Raw genomic sequence first — 16,749 nt, forward strand, 5'->3', positions numbered from 1 at the left:
AGATCCTTTAGATCATTTTAGACCTTGAGACATTTTAGGTCTTTAGGTCCTTATAAATTCTTTTGGACCCTATTGGACCTTTTATATCCTTTTAAAACCCTTTACATCATGTTGACCCCTTGACACTTTTCAACCCCTTTCAATCCCTTCACACTTTGGACCTTTAAGCCCCTTAGATCCCATCGACCCATTAGACACCTTTTAGATTTTATTTTTATTTTTATTTTTTTTTTAAGACATGCACCACACAAACTTCTATGGAGTCTTCTTGCAATATACAGACTGTACTTTTTTCAGCAAGTTATACGAAATGTCCATCCACCATGAGGGTAGGTACTCTTCTCGTGTGTAATAAGTTTATCTAAGATGACCACATGTCCCAAGGATCTAGTCTCCCTCATTCCTGTCCTCCTGTTATTATTGCATATTATCATTCATGATGGTTATTCGTCACCCTGTGAGTAAATACACTGCCGCAGGAGATACGGAGCGATACAACTCACGGAAAAATGTTCGGTTGGACCAGATGTCCTGCGCATGCTACTAATAGATGGGAATGCCTCAGTGATATGCACTACATGGCCAAAAGTATGCGGACACCCCTTCTAATCAGTGGATTCGGCTATTATAGCCACACCCATTGCTGACAGGTGTTTGCAAGTTGTGAAACCTCCATCAACCAAAACATCGACTTGCATCCCACATACAAAGCGCGACGCAATCAATTACAAAGTCAACACAAACAGCAGAGTCATTCAAATTGAAATGAAGCCTTGTGATTGGCTAGGACTTGGACCAATACATGACGCGAACTGTCCCCAATGGAACTTAATGGTGTTACCACCACAGCACTCTCAATAGTCCATGAGCCAGACATCGAAAATGAAGTGTTGACTACCAAATTGAGGGACTAAAAGCTACTATGCTTTTCAGTTACCTTGATGTCTGTAAAGTATGGAATCGTGTGATGGATGCTTCTCATGCCCAGCGAAATGGTATTTTGGTGGCCATCTTTAAAAATGGCCACCACTTTTAAATGACCTTGATATTATATGTCAGTAAATTGGCCATATCTCCACAATGGCTTAACATAAACACATGATGTCACATTCATATGATTCAGTATAAAATTCTGCATCTTTTGGCATGTATTTTGTTCAGTCATGTTAATTTTTTATTTATTTATGAACACAAATGTTGTGAAAAAGTCACGTTTTTTTTAATCATTTTTTTCACCTATAATCACTATATATATCAAAGTTGACTTATTTCAGCGAATTTATGCAAGACTTGGTTATTAAACATTAATATTAGTGATAGAGAGTCCTAATTATACCATTGTTTCACTTTATATAACTAAGAATTTAATCAAATATAACGGCCAATTGCAGTGTTAGTCATTACGTTTGTCCAATAATATCAGTGTAATTTCTGTTCAAGATGCTCACATACGATGTAACTTGTATAGGTAAACTTTTCTTGCACCTTTTTGGATATGTTCACAGGGTCAATGATGATACCTTTACATTTTCTCCTGCTAAACAGGTCTATATAAAAATATGAACAAGCTACCACTTTTGCAGTATCAACTATTTTATATTTTGATTATGTTTCACCACATATTGTACATCTGAATAACATGATGTAGACTGTATCATCGTTCATAGAAAGCAAGAATAATTCTAATTGATTTTTATCAGTTATTTTCTTGCATGAAATTAGTTTATTAGAGGAATGCTAAACAGCATATTGCCAGAATAGAAAGTACATGTATATGAGATTGCTATTAATCATCATCTTCACTGTCACACATATCTGCTGCATCCTGGTAGTGGTCATCACTGTCTTCATCAACCATATTAGCACATTCCATAAGCTTACATGCTGCTGTACACTTGATTCCATTCAACATGCATGTGCGTTCTGATGGTCGGCATGCTCGAGTGCATCTGCATGAAATTAGGTCTATGACCATTTCAGGTGCTGGTGAAGTGGTCATCCAGTTGATCATGAGAGATCTGTCCTGACATTTGGCCCAACCATGACCCTCTGTAGGATCTGGAATGGCAGGGGAATTGTCTAAGCTCCTCCTCCATATTGCAGCCTGGTATTTTACCCGGCGTGTGTGTTGCAGGAGGGTATTTTCACATGGTGGCAGCTGGGCAGAGTCAATTTCCCCTCTGTGGCATCAGAAAATGTCATACCTCAGTTCATTTACTTCATGCACTTTGGAATTTCTGCTGTACAGCTTGCAAATGAACTCTTGAATGGTATTAAACACTTCTGGAGACAAATCCCATTGGCTTCCTTGTGAAGTAAATGCATCCCTGTACTTCTCATTTTGGATGATGAGTTTCAGTCTTTTCAACTTTCCCTGTCCTGCCAGTGCACTCACTGTGTCACAGCCAGTCCAAGGGTGAAGTCCCAACAGTGCAGTGCACACTTCAACTCCAAGTGCAGTGGCTAATCGTGAGATGTTGACAAGCCTAAGACGAGTTTTGTTTCCACGCCTTATAAACATTTCACTGTTGATTTGCCTGCACAGACCAAGAGCAATGATGAACACATCTGTGTCATCTGCTATTATGAGTAATGCAGGATAACTCACTGAAGCATGCTTGTCATGTAATAAGAGCCGAGTGTCTGCCTCCTCTTGGTCTGATTTAAGAGCTTCTATCTCCTCATGGCTCTCTTGGGTGAACTTGATACATTTTTCACTACATGTGACAAACATTGTTTTGTTGCTAAGTTGTTGTCTTCGCTTGGGATCTTTCCAGCTGTCCACTAGAAACTGTATCAGGTGGTTGTTACTCTCAGCACAGGCCAATAACCTTCTCCAGTTTTTTTTTTAATTTTATGTCCTGGTCATATCTGACTAAAGGTTATTCCTTCCTGTGAACCATGGTTGACACGTTCAGCAGATTTGATTGAGTGGTCTCTGTACACATCAAAGACTACTTCCATGGCTGGTATGGAGTATCTGTGCTAAAACACGATCAGACAGCTCAGCAAAGGTGTGATTCTCTCCATGCATCTTCTGAATGAGCCCCATTGCATCAATCAGTGTAGCATTTGGTTGAGGAAGTTCTTCAGTGGCTGATACTTTTGTCTCCAGATGCTTTGCGATGACAGCTTTATTGGTTTTCTTCACTGTACCATCACAATTTGCAAGTGCCCATGGCAGAGGACCAAGAGGGTGACACAAAACTTTGCACATATCTAGTTTTCTGTTCTGGTCAATGAGGATCATGTTGCCAAACAATCTCCTATCAGCTCTAAAGATTACTTCTTTAGTTGATCCTTTCATTGGCTTCTTATTCACTGAAGAAAATGTTTTCAGCCTAATTCTGGTAGGCTTCTTCTCCTTTCTCCTGTGCCTTGACAATGTCATTAGATATTTCAGGAGTGGCCACTGCTCCAGTGGACAGGTTAATGAGATCTGATGGATCCTGATGAAAAGGATTTGACCAACTGTTCTCCAACAGATTAACCATTGATGTAACATCAGACTCATCTCGCTTGATTCGTGAATGCTGTAAATCTGTATGACCAAGTCCTCCAGATCTAGCAGATACATGTTCACGCAGTTGCCTCAATGCCATAGCTCGATGTTCAGCTGTAAGATAATACCTGGCAACAGTTCCTGGTTTCAGGCTGAAGCCACATGTTCCTCCTGCAGTCTGGGTGTCCTTATTGACGGTCTCTTCAGTTGTTTGATCCACTGATATTCGACCAAATGGATTGAAGCTGCTTAACTGAACTGAAAATCCACCCCCAACAAAGTGAGCATACAACTCTGGGCTTGTCTTCTGAAGTTGGCACATCTGGGCATCGTAGACTGGAAGATACCTTGCATAATTGGTTTTGTCCATTGCAAAACACCATGTATTCATTTTTCTGATGCATGCAAGATGTAGTTGCCAATCACCTTCTCTGTCGGCACGAAGAAGCCCAAGCAAGATTTCGATCATTTCCACATATGTCATCCAAAATGCTGCCAATGGGCCTTTGTCAGTTTTCAGAACCTTTAAGTAAGCACTGAATATCTGCAAAATTGTGTTGCATGATTCATCCTTAGCTGCAGCATCATAAGTTGCTACAGATGTCATTACATAGCTTGTGGACTGCCTGGATGGTATGATTCAACTTTTCAAGATCTTCAACATGATTCTCTTCAAGCCAGTGTGCAAAGCTTCTCCATATTAACCTCATCATTGCTTCATAGGTGACTTTGTGGAAACGCACTCCCCGGTTGTACTGCTTTCCTTCAAGGACTTTATTTGTAGATCCTTCAGCAATGACTCCTGCTTCCACAGCCAGGTCACGCAGCCCAGCATCTCCAAAGAGCTTGCCAATTATGGACAGAAAGTTGCACATCACATGAAAATTTCCGAGCATCAGAACAATGCTTCCATATTTACCTGGATATTTCCAAGCCACTTCTGTTGCTTTGGCATATAGAGCTTGATCCATTACTACTGCTATGTTTTGGAGATGAAGCGACTTTTGGATATTTAGTGACTGATACATAATTTCTTGAACAGTTGCCATTTCTGTAGCTGGGGCATTTATAGTTGGTAGGTAACCCACAGTGTCTTGTGAAATTACAATATCTCTTCTGGTTTGTATATTAAATCCAGTCCATGAAGCGATCGTCTCATTGCCAGTCTCTTGTTCCCGTGCTATCATCCAAAGGTGATTCTTTTGTGAAGCTGTCAATGCTGCATTATTTTCAGAAAGTTCAGTCACTGGTAGTGATGGTGGTCCTTCTTGTTTTCCACAGATATTATGAGGAAGCTGTCTCTCATTTGGATAGATTGATCTCCTTTTGTCTTTCTTGTTTACTGTCATAACTGCTTTTTGTGGCTGACATGATGATGTTGGCTGAATAATTATGCCATTCACACGATGAGAAGTTCCAGCTCTACTCAGTACTTCCTCCTGTCTATCTATGTTGTCAAATGACAGTACAGTTGGGATGAAAGAATGTATATTGGAAGGAAGAGGGAAATGATCATCTTCTGCACTCTTTAGCTTTTCAATACATAGTGTAGTTTCAATCTCCTCGAAGGTGGAGTATGAAGATGCATGTCCCAGCCGGTTCATGAATTTGATCAGTTCCACATTTCCTGTCAGAGTCTTTATAACCCATGGAATCAAAATATGCTTTGAGGTGATTACTTTGCCTGCTGATACAGCTGTGACAATGTCTTGGGCAATGGACCGTGAAAGGCTCTCATTACAGGAGGATGCTGCATTCTTACCATTAAGTAAGAGATTCAGCAACTGCACATGACAATCAGGGAAGGATATGTATGTGATATTAAGTTCCCGAGGGTCAGGGGGCCAAGGCTGCTCTTTGATTCCACATTTTACTAGTTCACGTAAAAGCTGGGCTACTTGAGTTAGCATAGATTTTAGATCTTGCTGCTTCACAAGAATATCATATTCTTCCTTTAACTGAACATCGTCAACTGCAATGGAGTCTACTGTCAAGTTGTCTGGCCTTGTATGTATGTATGTATATATATATATATATATATATATATATATATATATATATATATATATATATATATATATATATATATATATATATATATATATATATATACTCTGTGGGCAACTGTGAAAGAATCTCCAAACTCCGCATAGAGATTGCGTCGCATGTGATTTTTGGTTGCCTCTGGAACTTCAAACCCATTACTTTCCATGAAGCATACAACTTTGGCAGTGAGATCAGACAGTGCAACAATACGAGGGTTTGAGAAGACATCGGTACGGATATATTCACACACCTTGTTGAATGCAGCCCTCTCCTGTTTTTGGTAAGAATTGTCTGCACCACTGCATTCACAAGAGATTCTTTCAGTTTGTCCCCTCGTATAATTCCTGTAACATGTTTTGTGATAATGTGTTTCAGCAGCAACAATATCTCGAGCAGTAATAGATAAAATTCTGTCATCCTGAAGTTCAGTTGCAATATCACGAATGGTTTTGTCAGCCCTTAGCTCAACTGCTGGCTTCAATGGGTCCCGGCTATTAGTTCCTTCAATATATTTGCTCTTGCTTTGTCAAAAGATGCATATCGTATCGTATACTCTTGATTGTGTACTAGATGCTTGCCTTGTTGAATGTCTAGTCCTTAGAGTCTTGTTCATTTATGTCCTCTTGTTTCTTCACAATTAAAAGTTTCTTTTTATGGGTGAAATTGGATCTGCAATCCCTGTGATATTTAATATTAGAAAAGTTGGTTTCACTGTTTTCAGCAGTATGGATAATTGGCTGAAAATGTTGAATCTCATCAGCTTGGCACAGGGTTTTCCATGATTCTTCATCTCTGGGGGATGATAAATCATAAAGTGGAGATTTTCCCCCACATATAATGCATGTACCGCTCTCTGTCTTCAAACGTTTCGACTCAACTTCATCTTCTGCCATGCTGGTATGTGAAGTGGCAACAGGTTTCTGAAATATTAAAAAATAAATCAGTTCCAGAAGCTGCAATGATATGTTTCATCAACAATGCTATGTTATTTTAGAGGGCCTTACAGGGGTTTAGCTTGGATCCCAAATATTTAAAAAACAGGACACATATGACAATATTTGGATGAAACAGCAGTTTTAACAATGATAATGAAATATATTTTGTTGTTTATATCTGGTAAAATCATAAATACCACAATCATGTGAAATAGCACAAATCATGTGGCCTGTATAAACATGTATTTCTCCAAATTTAGTACACAGTTTTATTTACTTAACTCATGGTTGGCACTTTTGGCTCCCAACAATAGTGTACTAAAGGGGTTGTACTGTGTAATACTTACATTTCAGTTGTTAGCTCATCTTGAAACATCTCACACACCCCATTTGGCTGCATCACTTCTGTGACCTAAATTCTGTTAGTTGGTTACATGCTGTCATCATTTCTATTTTTAGCACAGCTTCACTGAGGGACTATCTCAAAGTTTACAGTGATGAGACCAGATAAAATATAATTTTATTTTGATTACTTTAATACATTTATCTATGAATTAAATATGAAAGCAGCCTAATCCATGGGTTAACATATTGAAAATAAAATTGACCCTATAAAACTTAAGAAAAGTATTAAAAATGCAAAATATTATGAAAAAAATAATTGATCAAAACAATTAATTTAATTGAAAGTAAGTCAAAATATTAGAAAAACCCTACTGAATAGTTAATGAATTGTATAGGTCCCCTGAACTGAGATTACAATGTTACAGTGATAATACTGGACAAAAAAGACAACTTGTGTGATATTTGACTGTCATGTATATGTTTCAATTCCTTGCTATATGATTTGAAGGAGTGCTTTGATTAGGACTCTATATCACTAATATTAATGTCAAATAACCAAGTCATGCATAAATACCTTGAAATAAGTAAACTTTGATACTTATGGTGATTTTAGGTGAACAAATATGGAAAAAAAATGTTACAAAACGCCACTTTTTCACAACATTTGTGTTCATAAATATAAAAGTAATTAACATTACTCAACAAAATACACACCAAAAGATGCAGAATTTTGTACTGAATCATATGAATGTGACATCATGTGTTTATGTTAAGCCATTGTGGAGATATGGCCAATTTACTGACATATATCGAGGCCATTAAAAAGTGGCGGCCATTTTTAAAGATTGCCGCCAAAATACCATTTAGCTGGGCATAAGTGTCCATCACATGATTCCATACTCTACAGACATCAAGGTAACTGAAAAGCATAGTGGCTTTTAGTCCCTCAATTTGGTAGTCAAATGTGTTCTGGCTCATGGACTAAATACAGTATACAGAAGTACAGTTCAGCAAAATGTGTCATTTTCTAGTTATCCTTTGTGCTTGTGTTTTATAGTTATCTTCTATATTTCTAGGCAAATTCTAGTTATCCTGTGTTTAATTACAACTTCTATTCACCGCTTATGTGTCTAATTATGTTCTCTTGTCATCTTCCGTTGCGAATGTAACTCAGCATTAACTCATTTCTTTCTGCAGGGTATTCTTGGCTTCTATCGTGGTTTTAAATGCACAGCTGCAAGAGAGGTGTGTTTTAATATTTGATCTTGTTTACCTTGACTTCCTCTCCTTACAATAATTTTATACTGTGGCAAAATATATCGTTACTATAATCGGTGCTGAATTTATACCCTTTTCTTCGTTCACATGCAGCGCAAGGCTGCGGAGTATCTCATTGGCTGAGGGCGTGGCTGTACCACTGATGCAGTGGCCACTGTAGGTCAGGGCAGGAATTTGTAATTTGCTCGTGGTGCCAGCGATAGCTTGCCTACTTTTTGTGAAGGACACCTTGAGATGTTTAACAAACACCAACCGATGCTGGTGGATGGGACGTCCAGTTTAACGTCCATCCGAGGGACGGCACACAAATTGATGAATTACCCTGCTTGTGAAACTCCGGGATGATAGTTTATAGGTGAGTCAGGATTCAAACCCAGATTAGACAGCATATAGGTGAGTGTGTGTACTGTGAGGCTATCCTATCAGCCCAATTTAAACCTAATATGTATTTATACAGTGCCTTCAGAAAGTATTCAGGCCCCTTGACATTTTTGCATTTTGTTGTGTTCCAGCCTGAATTACAAATATATTAAATTGAGATTTCTTTTTTGTCACTGATCTCTACATAATTCCCTATAATGTCAGTGGAATTGTTTTTTTTTGAAATTTTAAAGCAAATTAATTAATAATGAAAAGCTTAAATGTCTAGTGTCAATATGTATTCAACTCCTTTGCTATGCCACTCCAAATTGAGCTCAGGTGCAACCAATTTAGTTTGATCATCCTTCAGATGTCTCCACAACTTAATTGGAGTCTACGTGTGCACAAACTCAGGTCCCCATTTTGCCAAAAGGCATGTTTGAGGCATGTTATTGTGGCCGGATGCCCTTCCTGATGCCACCACAGGATCGACTGTGGGCCTAGCCTTTGTCGAAAGAGACATACCCTACAAGGCAGCAGGGGGTTTGCAATCAGTTTCCTTCTCCGAGGTGGACTGCTTACCAAGGTGAAAGAGCTCCACCTGCCATAGTTGGGTTGGTGAGTGCAAAATCATGTCCTCACACCGGAGGACCATGCACAGTACACCTCAAGGGTACCAACTTATTCCAAGATCCTCCAGACATTTAGCCAGTGCCCTCAAGAGCACTGTTACCATGGTGTACCACGAAGAGGTAGTCTGGAAGTCTTTGCGAGGGTAGAGGCGATGTACTGAAAGGAAGGACTTACACACTCTGCCTTCTTTTCGCTCAAAGAGCTCTCCAGCAGCTTTGCCTGAGATGGGAGAACATGTCAGAAGGCCAACAGTCTCTGCAGCACTTCACAACTTTAGGATTTATAAGAGAGTGGCCAGACGGAAGCCACTCCTGCGAAAACAGCACATGACAGCTCGCCTAGAGTTTGTGAAAGGCACATGAGAGAATCTGAGAGCACGAGGCAAAATATTCTGTGGTCTGATGAGATGAAAATTTAACTCTTTGGCCTGAATGCAAAGTGCTACATCTGGCCGAAACCGAGCAAAGCTCATCACCCATCTAACACCATCCCTACCATGAAGCATGGTGGTGGGGATGGGGATGCTTTTCAGTGGCAGGGACTGAAGACTTGCAAGGATAGAGGAAACAATGAATGGAGCCAAATGCAGGCAAATCCTTGAGGAGAACCTGCTTCAGAGTGCAAAAGAGCTAAGATGGCAGCAAAGATTTATGTTCCAACAGGACAATGACCCGAAGCGTACAGCCAAAGTAACACTGGAATGGCTTCACAACAATAACATGAAAGTCCTTGAGTGGCCCAGCCAAATCCCAGACTTGAATCCCATTGAGAATCTGTGGAAAGACTTGAAGATTGCTGTTCACTGACGCTCCCCATCCAACTTGACAGAGTTTGATCAAATCTGCAAGGAAGAACAGGATAAAATCCCCAAATCCAGATGTGTAAAGCTGTTAGACATAACAAGAAGACTCGAAGCTGTAATCGCTGCCAAAGGTGCTTCTACAACGTATCGACTCAGAAGGCTGAATAGTTATGCAAATTAGATATTTCTGTTTTTCATTTTCATTAAATTTGTAAAATTTTCAAAAAACATGTTTTCACTTTGTCATTACGGGATATTTTGTGGAGATTAATTGAAAAAAAACAAATAAATTAAATTTAATCCATTTTAAATTCAGGCGGTGGCACAACAAAATGTGACAAAGTTAAAAGTGGTGTGAATACTTTTGGAAGGCACTGTATATTATCTTGGTTTCAGAATTCAGGGATATATGACTGTGTCGTCCAGGTCAGAGAACTTCACTTAGAACTCCCCACCACTAAAGATAATGGTGATGTCTCCTGGTTGTGATTGGTGAGGTGAAAGACAATATGTCCATGTGGCAGATGGCACTTGTTCATCCCAAATTGTGCAACTGTAGTGGGACTCGATCTGACGTCCTCACCAAACCTGCGGCATCTATAACTAGTATAAAGCCGTAACGTTTCAAACACATATGACCCCATATCAAAGTCGCTAAGTGGATGGAACGGCGATCTGTTGCCGTGATGACCCCCAAAAATGGTGAAACTCGGTAGCTTCGCTTTTCATCTGCTTGGTAACAGCATTTGATCTTTATTATTATTATTATTATTATTATTATTATTATTATTATTTGTATGCAATGTCAAGGCTCGTATGAGAGCTAACACAGAACATACAACAAGGGGAGCAGGAGATAAGAGGGGTTGGAGAGAGAAGGACAAAACAGTGGGGAACAGAGTCGTGAGGAGATCTGTGGAAGGGAGAGGGAACACCTCAATTAGCAATGCCTCCTTCTGTTTTTTTGTACCCAAGTGTGATAACTGGTTGCATCGCTTTGTTGTCGATGTTCACGCTCGATTGGATCATACGGTCGTACGTGAGCAGTACTTCCATGTTTTCATTGTTTGCTTTTGGTTCATGTTCCCACAAATTTTCTGGAACTGGAATATCAAATTTTTGCAGATGTGCCAGCTGATTACATTACAAACTCTGTTGTGTCGTTGTGTGTACAGATGTTCTGACTGACATGAGTTTTTTTGTTTTTGTGTGTGCGCTCGGTCTTTAAGTATAATGTATCATCCCCTTTGCTAACGCCACCTCCACCCCTCTCCTTTCTCTCGTCCCCCCCCCTCTCTCTCTCTCTCTCTCTCTCTCTCTGAACGCCTCCGCACTCCTCCCTTACGCGCAGTGTAAAGCAAAGTTTGGTGAGGCGTCACTCTCCCCACCTCTTCTTCCTTTCTCTCCTTGCTCCACTTCATAGCTTCCCCTCCCTTCCCTCCATCCTCTCTCTCCTCTCTCTGCCTCCTCTCTCTCTCCCCTCTCTGCCTCCTATCTCTCGCCTCCCTCTCTTCCTCTCTCTCTCTCCCCTTAATATCCACATCAGTGAAGTGACTGGTTGTCTTTGTGAGTAATGAATAACAAAGTGAATGCTTTTATGCCTTTTATTCTTACCTCAAACATGATTTCATTCACTGTGATTTGCCGGTTCTGTGATGAAAATGATTGTTCTTTGTATTGGTGAACTGTTATTTATTTTGCTGGATTTTACTCCATTTTCGTTTTATAATAAATTTAATTGTGAATTTTAAACTTTGGATTCTCATGTGATGTTCTGCTTTGCAGGTCCCATTCTCTCTTGTGCAGTTCCCTTTGTGGGAGTTTTTCAAGGTTTGTTTAACATGCTGGTATTTTTTTTTGACGCGAACATCAGTTAGGGTAAAAAAAAAAAACACCTCTTGCCCCTCATTGAAAGGGTTTGAAAGGTCGATCCTGATTAGCCCATCTGCTGCACAGCGGGAGGTGTGTGCGTGCACGTACACGTACATTTCCGGTCAAAAGTTTTAGAACACCCCCATTTTTCCAGTTTTTACTGAAATTTATGCAGTTCAAGTCCAGTGAATAACCTGAAATGGTACAAAGCGAAGCGGTAAACTGCCAGAGGTTAAAAAATAAGGTTAGGCGACCAAAAACTGAAAAATAATGTAAATTTCAGAGTTGTTAAAAAAGGCCCTTTTCAGGGAACAATTAATGGGTTAGCAATTGCAGCTGTTCTGCAGCAATGGAAGTAAATTAAGCCTTTAAAGTTGATGCAAACAATTCCTACAGGTTTCCCAACTTTTGTTGATTAGTTACAAACCCTCTGTCTGTATAAAAGCAGTGTTGGAACAGATTGTGTTGCTACACCTTCTGAAGCATTATTTGGACAATATTGCACTGCAGGAAGTAGTATATTGCTATCATAATGGCAAGAAAAAGACAATTAACAAAATAAGACAGACAGACCATTATAACCCTTAAAAGTGCAGGTCTTTCCTTGAGAGAAATTGCAAAACAAGCCAAGGTGTCAGTGAGTACAGTTCGCTTCACCATCAAAAGGCACTTGGAAACTGGAGGAAACTCTGAAAGGAAGAGGTCTGGCAAACCCAAACCGACAATACAATCAGAAGACAAGTTTCTGAGAGTCAACAGCTTGCATGATAGGCAGCTCACAGGACAGCAGCTTCAAGCACAGCTTAATACTGGTCAAAGTAAGGAAGTCTCAGTTTCAACTGTGAAGAGAAGACTTCAAGCTGCAGGTTTTACGGGTCGAGTGGCAGTAAGAAAGCCATTGCTAAGATGACAAAATAAGAAAAAGAGCCTTGCCTGGGCCATGAAGCACCACCAGTGAACTACTGAAAACTGGAAGAAGGTCTTCTGGACTGATGAATCAACATTTGAAATCTTTGGTTCATGACGCAGGGTTTTTGTACGCTGTCGAGAAGGCGAAAGGATGGTTCCTCTGTGTGTGTCACCAACTGTCAAACATGGAGGAGGAAGCGTGATGATCTGGGGCTCTTTTACTGGATCCAGAGTCGGCGACTTGCACAGAGTGACTGGCACCCTGAACCAAAAGGGCAACCACAGCATTTTTCAGCACCATGCAATGCCCTCTGGTCTATGCCTAGTTGGTCAGTGGTTCATCCTACATCAAGATAACGACCCAAAATATACCTCCAGGCTATGTCAGAACTACCTCAGAAGAAAAGAACAAGACTGTAGGCTTCAAATCATGGAATGGCCAGCACAGTCTCCAGACTTCAACCCCATCGAGCTGGTTTGGGATGAACTGGACAGAAGGATGAAAACAAAGCAACCTTCAAGTGCAACACATCTGTGGGAACTTCTGCAACAGTGTTGGGAACAACTTTTCAAACAATCTTTGATTTCCATTGTGGAGAGTATGCCACGTGTATGTTCGGCTGTTATATCTGCAAAAGGTGGCTACTTTGATGAGTCAAAAATTTAGATCAAATTTTGTTCAACAAAACGATTCCATGATTTCTCTTTCATCTGCAATTGTTTATTTGTTCTCTGTTTTAATTTCAGAGTACATTGAAACATTAAACTGCTTGAATTTCAGTGAAAACTGGAAAAATGGGGGTGTTCTAAAACTTTTGACCGGTGGTGTATGTGTACAGGCCTCAACCTTTTGACCATTTCAGCTTTTGTCATCAAATTATCAACTATCCTTTATGATGAGAATATGGAGAAAACTCATTAATAATTGGGTCAAAATGTCAAAGTCACAATGTGGGGGGCGCTTGTCGTGCCGAAACGGCGCCAACCCGGAAAGCACTGTTGAAATGATATGGTTTGTAAGTGAAGCATGCGAATGGGTGTTTGAGAATGCAGGATGACAACGGGTGTTTGAGAATGGGGTTCATGAGTGAGGTTTGAGTATGAGGAAGAGCACAAAGTTGTGGAGTGAGCATTTGAGAATGAGGAAGAATGCAAAGGGGATGGTTTCAACTACATTCACAATGCATTTTCCTCCTTCCACTGACACAAAGAGGGAGGTGTCTTTTTGCTGAACACAATTGCTGTGGAGATAACTATGTGAGGGATCCCTTGTGTGTTGAATGTAACTCTCTGGGGTCTTCCAAAACAGCAATAGTTATATACCACCTGGAATAGTGATGCCACTTGGCAATGCTGTTACCCCAAACAATGTTGCTGTGTATCGAAGACAGCCATGGTTACTTCTGAGGAATAGGACTTGAATAGTAACTACAATCGTCAAAAAAGCAAATTACCGGCACCTGTTATGATGACTAATAAGGAAATGTATTTGTTCATTCTGTTGCACAGAAATATTGGTCTGGAAGGCAAGGCCGTGCTGTGGACCCTTGGCAGGGAGCTGTGTGTGGAGCTTTTGCTGGTATGTACACTGTGGTGTCCTGAGATCATCCAGATGAGCCAATATGATATAAATTTTGTTTTTAAACTGTATAGTTTGATTGCTGATCCTTGTTGAGAGACAGGGTACAAGTGTGTGACTGGCCGGCATTGAGCTTCACGTCCAATTAGCTTGTCTTGTCCAGGGGTGACAAAAGGGATTTAGCAACAGCCGGCCTTTCACAAGAGTGATTTATTGTACCATACAGAGTGGAGTCATCCGCAAAATGATGAACTGTTTTTTCAAGAGAATCAGAGAGGTCATTGATAGAGATCGAGAGTAACGGCAATCCGATGATGACGCTGTCTTGTGAAACCTCAGCCTGAAGGGAAACATCTTGGGAGAAAACGTCCATCGAGAGAAAATTGGGCAACGACTTGAGCAGGGGACAAGACAAATTTGAAATCAAGGCTGGATGCTGGACAGTGTTAATGGCTTGACAGATATCCATAGATATGACCCTAACCTCTTGCTTGTGGTTCAGGGCATCGATCCACTGCTGTGTCAGAAGGAGTAACTTTTCCGAGGTGAAATGGCTAGGTCTGAAGCCAAACTGTTTTTCTGAGATTCGCAAGTTGGAGAAGCGATGAGGTCAGCTGCAATGAAGGACTCCATAACTTTGCCAGTAATAAGGAGAAGGCTGATAAATCTTTAGTTGATGTGAGCAGTTTTAGAACCACATTCTTATAGATCAGAGAGATGCTTGTAACTTTCCGAGATTCAGGAAGTTGCCCATCAAGAATGACATGTGAAAGAGAACAGTGAGAGGATATGATAAGACCGAAGCGCAGTTCCTCAGGATGAAAGCACTTCTGCCATCAGGACCGATTGTATAATGGGTGTCGAGTTGTGAAAGGACATTTTCCACTATGGCATGGTGAGGACATTCTTCAAGAACTTTACTTTTTCTTGAGCTGTGTCCAGCATGACGTTGTTCATTGGTTTCTTGCGATTGCCTCACCACAAGCATCAGTCTACAGGGATGATGGGCAGAGAAGTTCCATGTCGGATCGGATGAACTTGTGAAGATAAATTAATCTGTTGTGGAAGAAATATTGGGAGCTCATGTGATGATGGAGTTGTCTTGAGTGGAGAAAGCAGATTTTAGGCTGGACCAATTGGCTTTATAACTTGCCATTAGTCTGTGGCTTCCGGGGGACTCTTATAATTTGCAAAGAGTTTATAGTCGTATTGAACAAGAGCAAGAATTGCCCCCACTGGTTGCCTCCTTCTGGTCCCGATGATGATGATGATGATGAAGAAGAAGAATCCCTTTAACCCACAGTGTTTGGGTCAAGTCGGCAAAATAAAAGGAAAAGCAGTTTTCATTTGCTGATATATTCTGTGGAGTAGAAACCAATAAAGACAACTAAGATAACAAACTGGAGATAAAAAAATTATTTTGCTTTAACGCACGCTTGAGCAGATACTGAAACAAAAATGAAGAATAATAATAAGAAGAAGAACCTTTCTTACCCACTGTGTTTCATTTGTGTCTCGCCTTTGTCTATTTCATATTAAAAGTAACTTGATGTACATAGATGAAGCAAAAACAGGCGTATGGCTTCGGTGGTTATATAATACGTCGTGGTTATATACCTGAGATCATTCCAATCGCACTGGTCCATGGACTAACACCCAGGCATAAGGCCCGAGGCCTGCCAATCTGTGCTGCTTCATGCAACAATGGCACGTGGTTTTATTGGGGTGAAGTCAGGCCAGCTATCTCATCTTCAATCCACATTGAAAGCACTCTGTCCATATTTTCCATCACCTCATTGCAAACATGAACACACCTCATTGATGCTCCACCATGTGCCATGTAAACTGCTTGGAATCCAGGCCATAACCAACTCTGTGACTTGGGAAGTCTTTGCCGCCTTTTTGGGCATGGTCATTGAGTTCGCCTTGTGAGTGATTGCAACCCCCCAGCACGTGTTATCTGGTGTCAGGTGGTGTGATGATGCCCCTCTCGTGGTGGATTTTTAGAGGGTGCTTGGATGCATTCTCTTGTGAATTATTTTTCTTTTTGCCATATTTACCCCCATGCTTAAAAAAATAAAGAATGGGGGGAGATTGTAATCGGCTGTCTCGGTCCATCGTGTCTCTGTCCGTGCTGTCTCTGTCACTCTATCTCTTCCCAAATCGTTGTGCAGACATTTACCAAACTTGGTAGTTATGAGTGCGTGCCCGTATGTGCAAAAATAAGAAAAAGAAAAAAGAGAATCGTCAATTCTGACGTCATAGCACCGTGTCCTGTCATTGGTTTGGTAAATAAATGGCCATAACTTGGGAACCACTTGTCCGATTTAATATCAAACCTTGAAAAGGCACAACCATAGGGCCCCAGCAATATACCTGGCAAGTTTCAATTAGATCGGATCAGTGGTTGTCGAGAAACAGCGGTCACACACACACACACACACACACACACACACACACACACACACACACACACACACACACACAC

General features: G+C 40.5%; 1 protein-coding gene and 1 pseudogene across 12 annotated transcripts in view; one reads left to right on the top strand and one right to left on the bottom strand.

Moving 5' to 3' along the window:
* Positions 1–16,749, top strand: part of SLC25A26 (solute carrier family 25 member 26) — an 83,937-nt gene that overhangs the window by 30,620 nt on the left and 36,568 nt on the right. For all 12 annotated transcript variants that reach the window (XM_085863624.1, XM_085863621.1, XM_085863630.1 and 9 more), the window contains 3 exons: positions 8,026–8,073; positions 11,687–11,731; positions 14,192–14,261. In XM_085863624.1, coding sequence (XP_085719750.1) covers positions 8,026–8,073; positions 11,687–11,731; positions 14,192–14,261 — 163 coding nt within the window. The remainder of the gene's footprint in view (positions 1–8,025; positions 8,074–11,686; positions 11,732–14,191; positions 14,262–16,749) is intronic.
* Positions 1,480–5,714, bottom strand: LOC147008791 (uncharacterized; annotated as a pseudogene).

This window comes from Eptatretus burgeri, chromosome 18 (genome assembly GCF_056783735.1).
Source record: "Eptatretus burgeri isolate ZD-2024b chromosome 18, Ebu_testis_v1, whole genome shotgun sequence".
In the NCBI taxonomy this organism is placed as follows: Eukaryota; Metazoa; Chordata; class Myxini; order Myxiniformes; family Myxinidae; genus Eptatretus; species Eptatretus burgeri.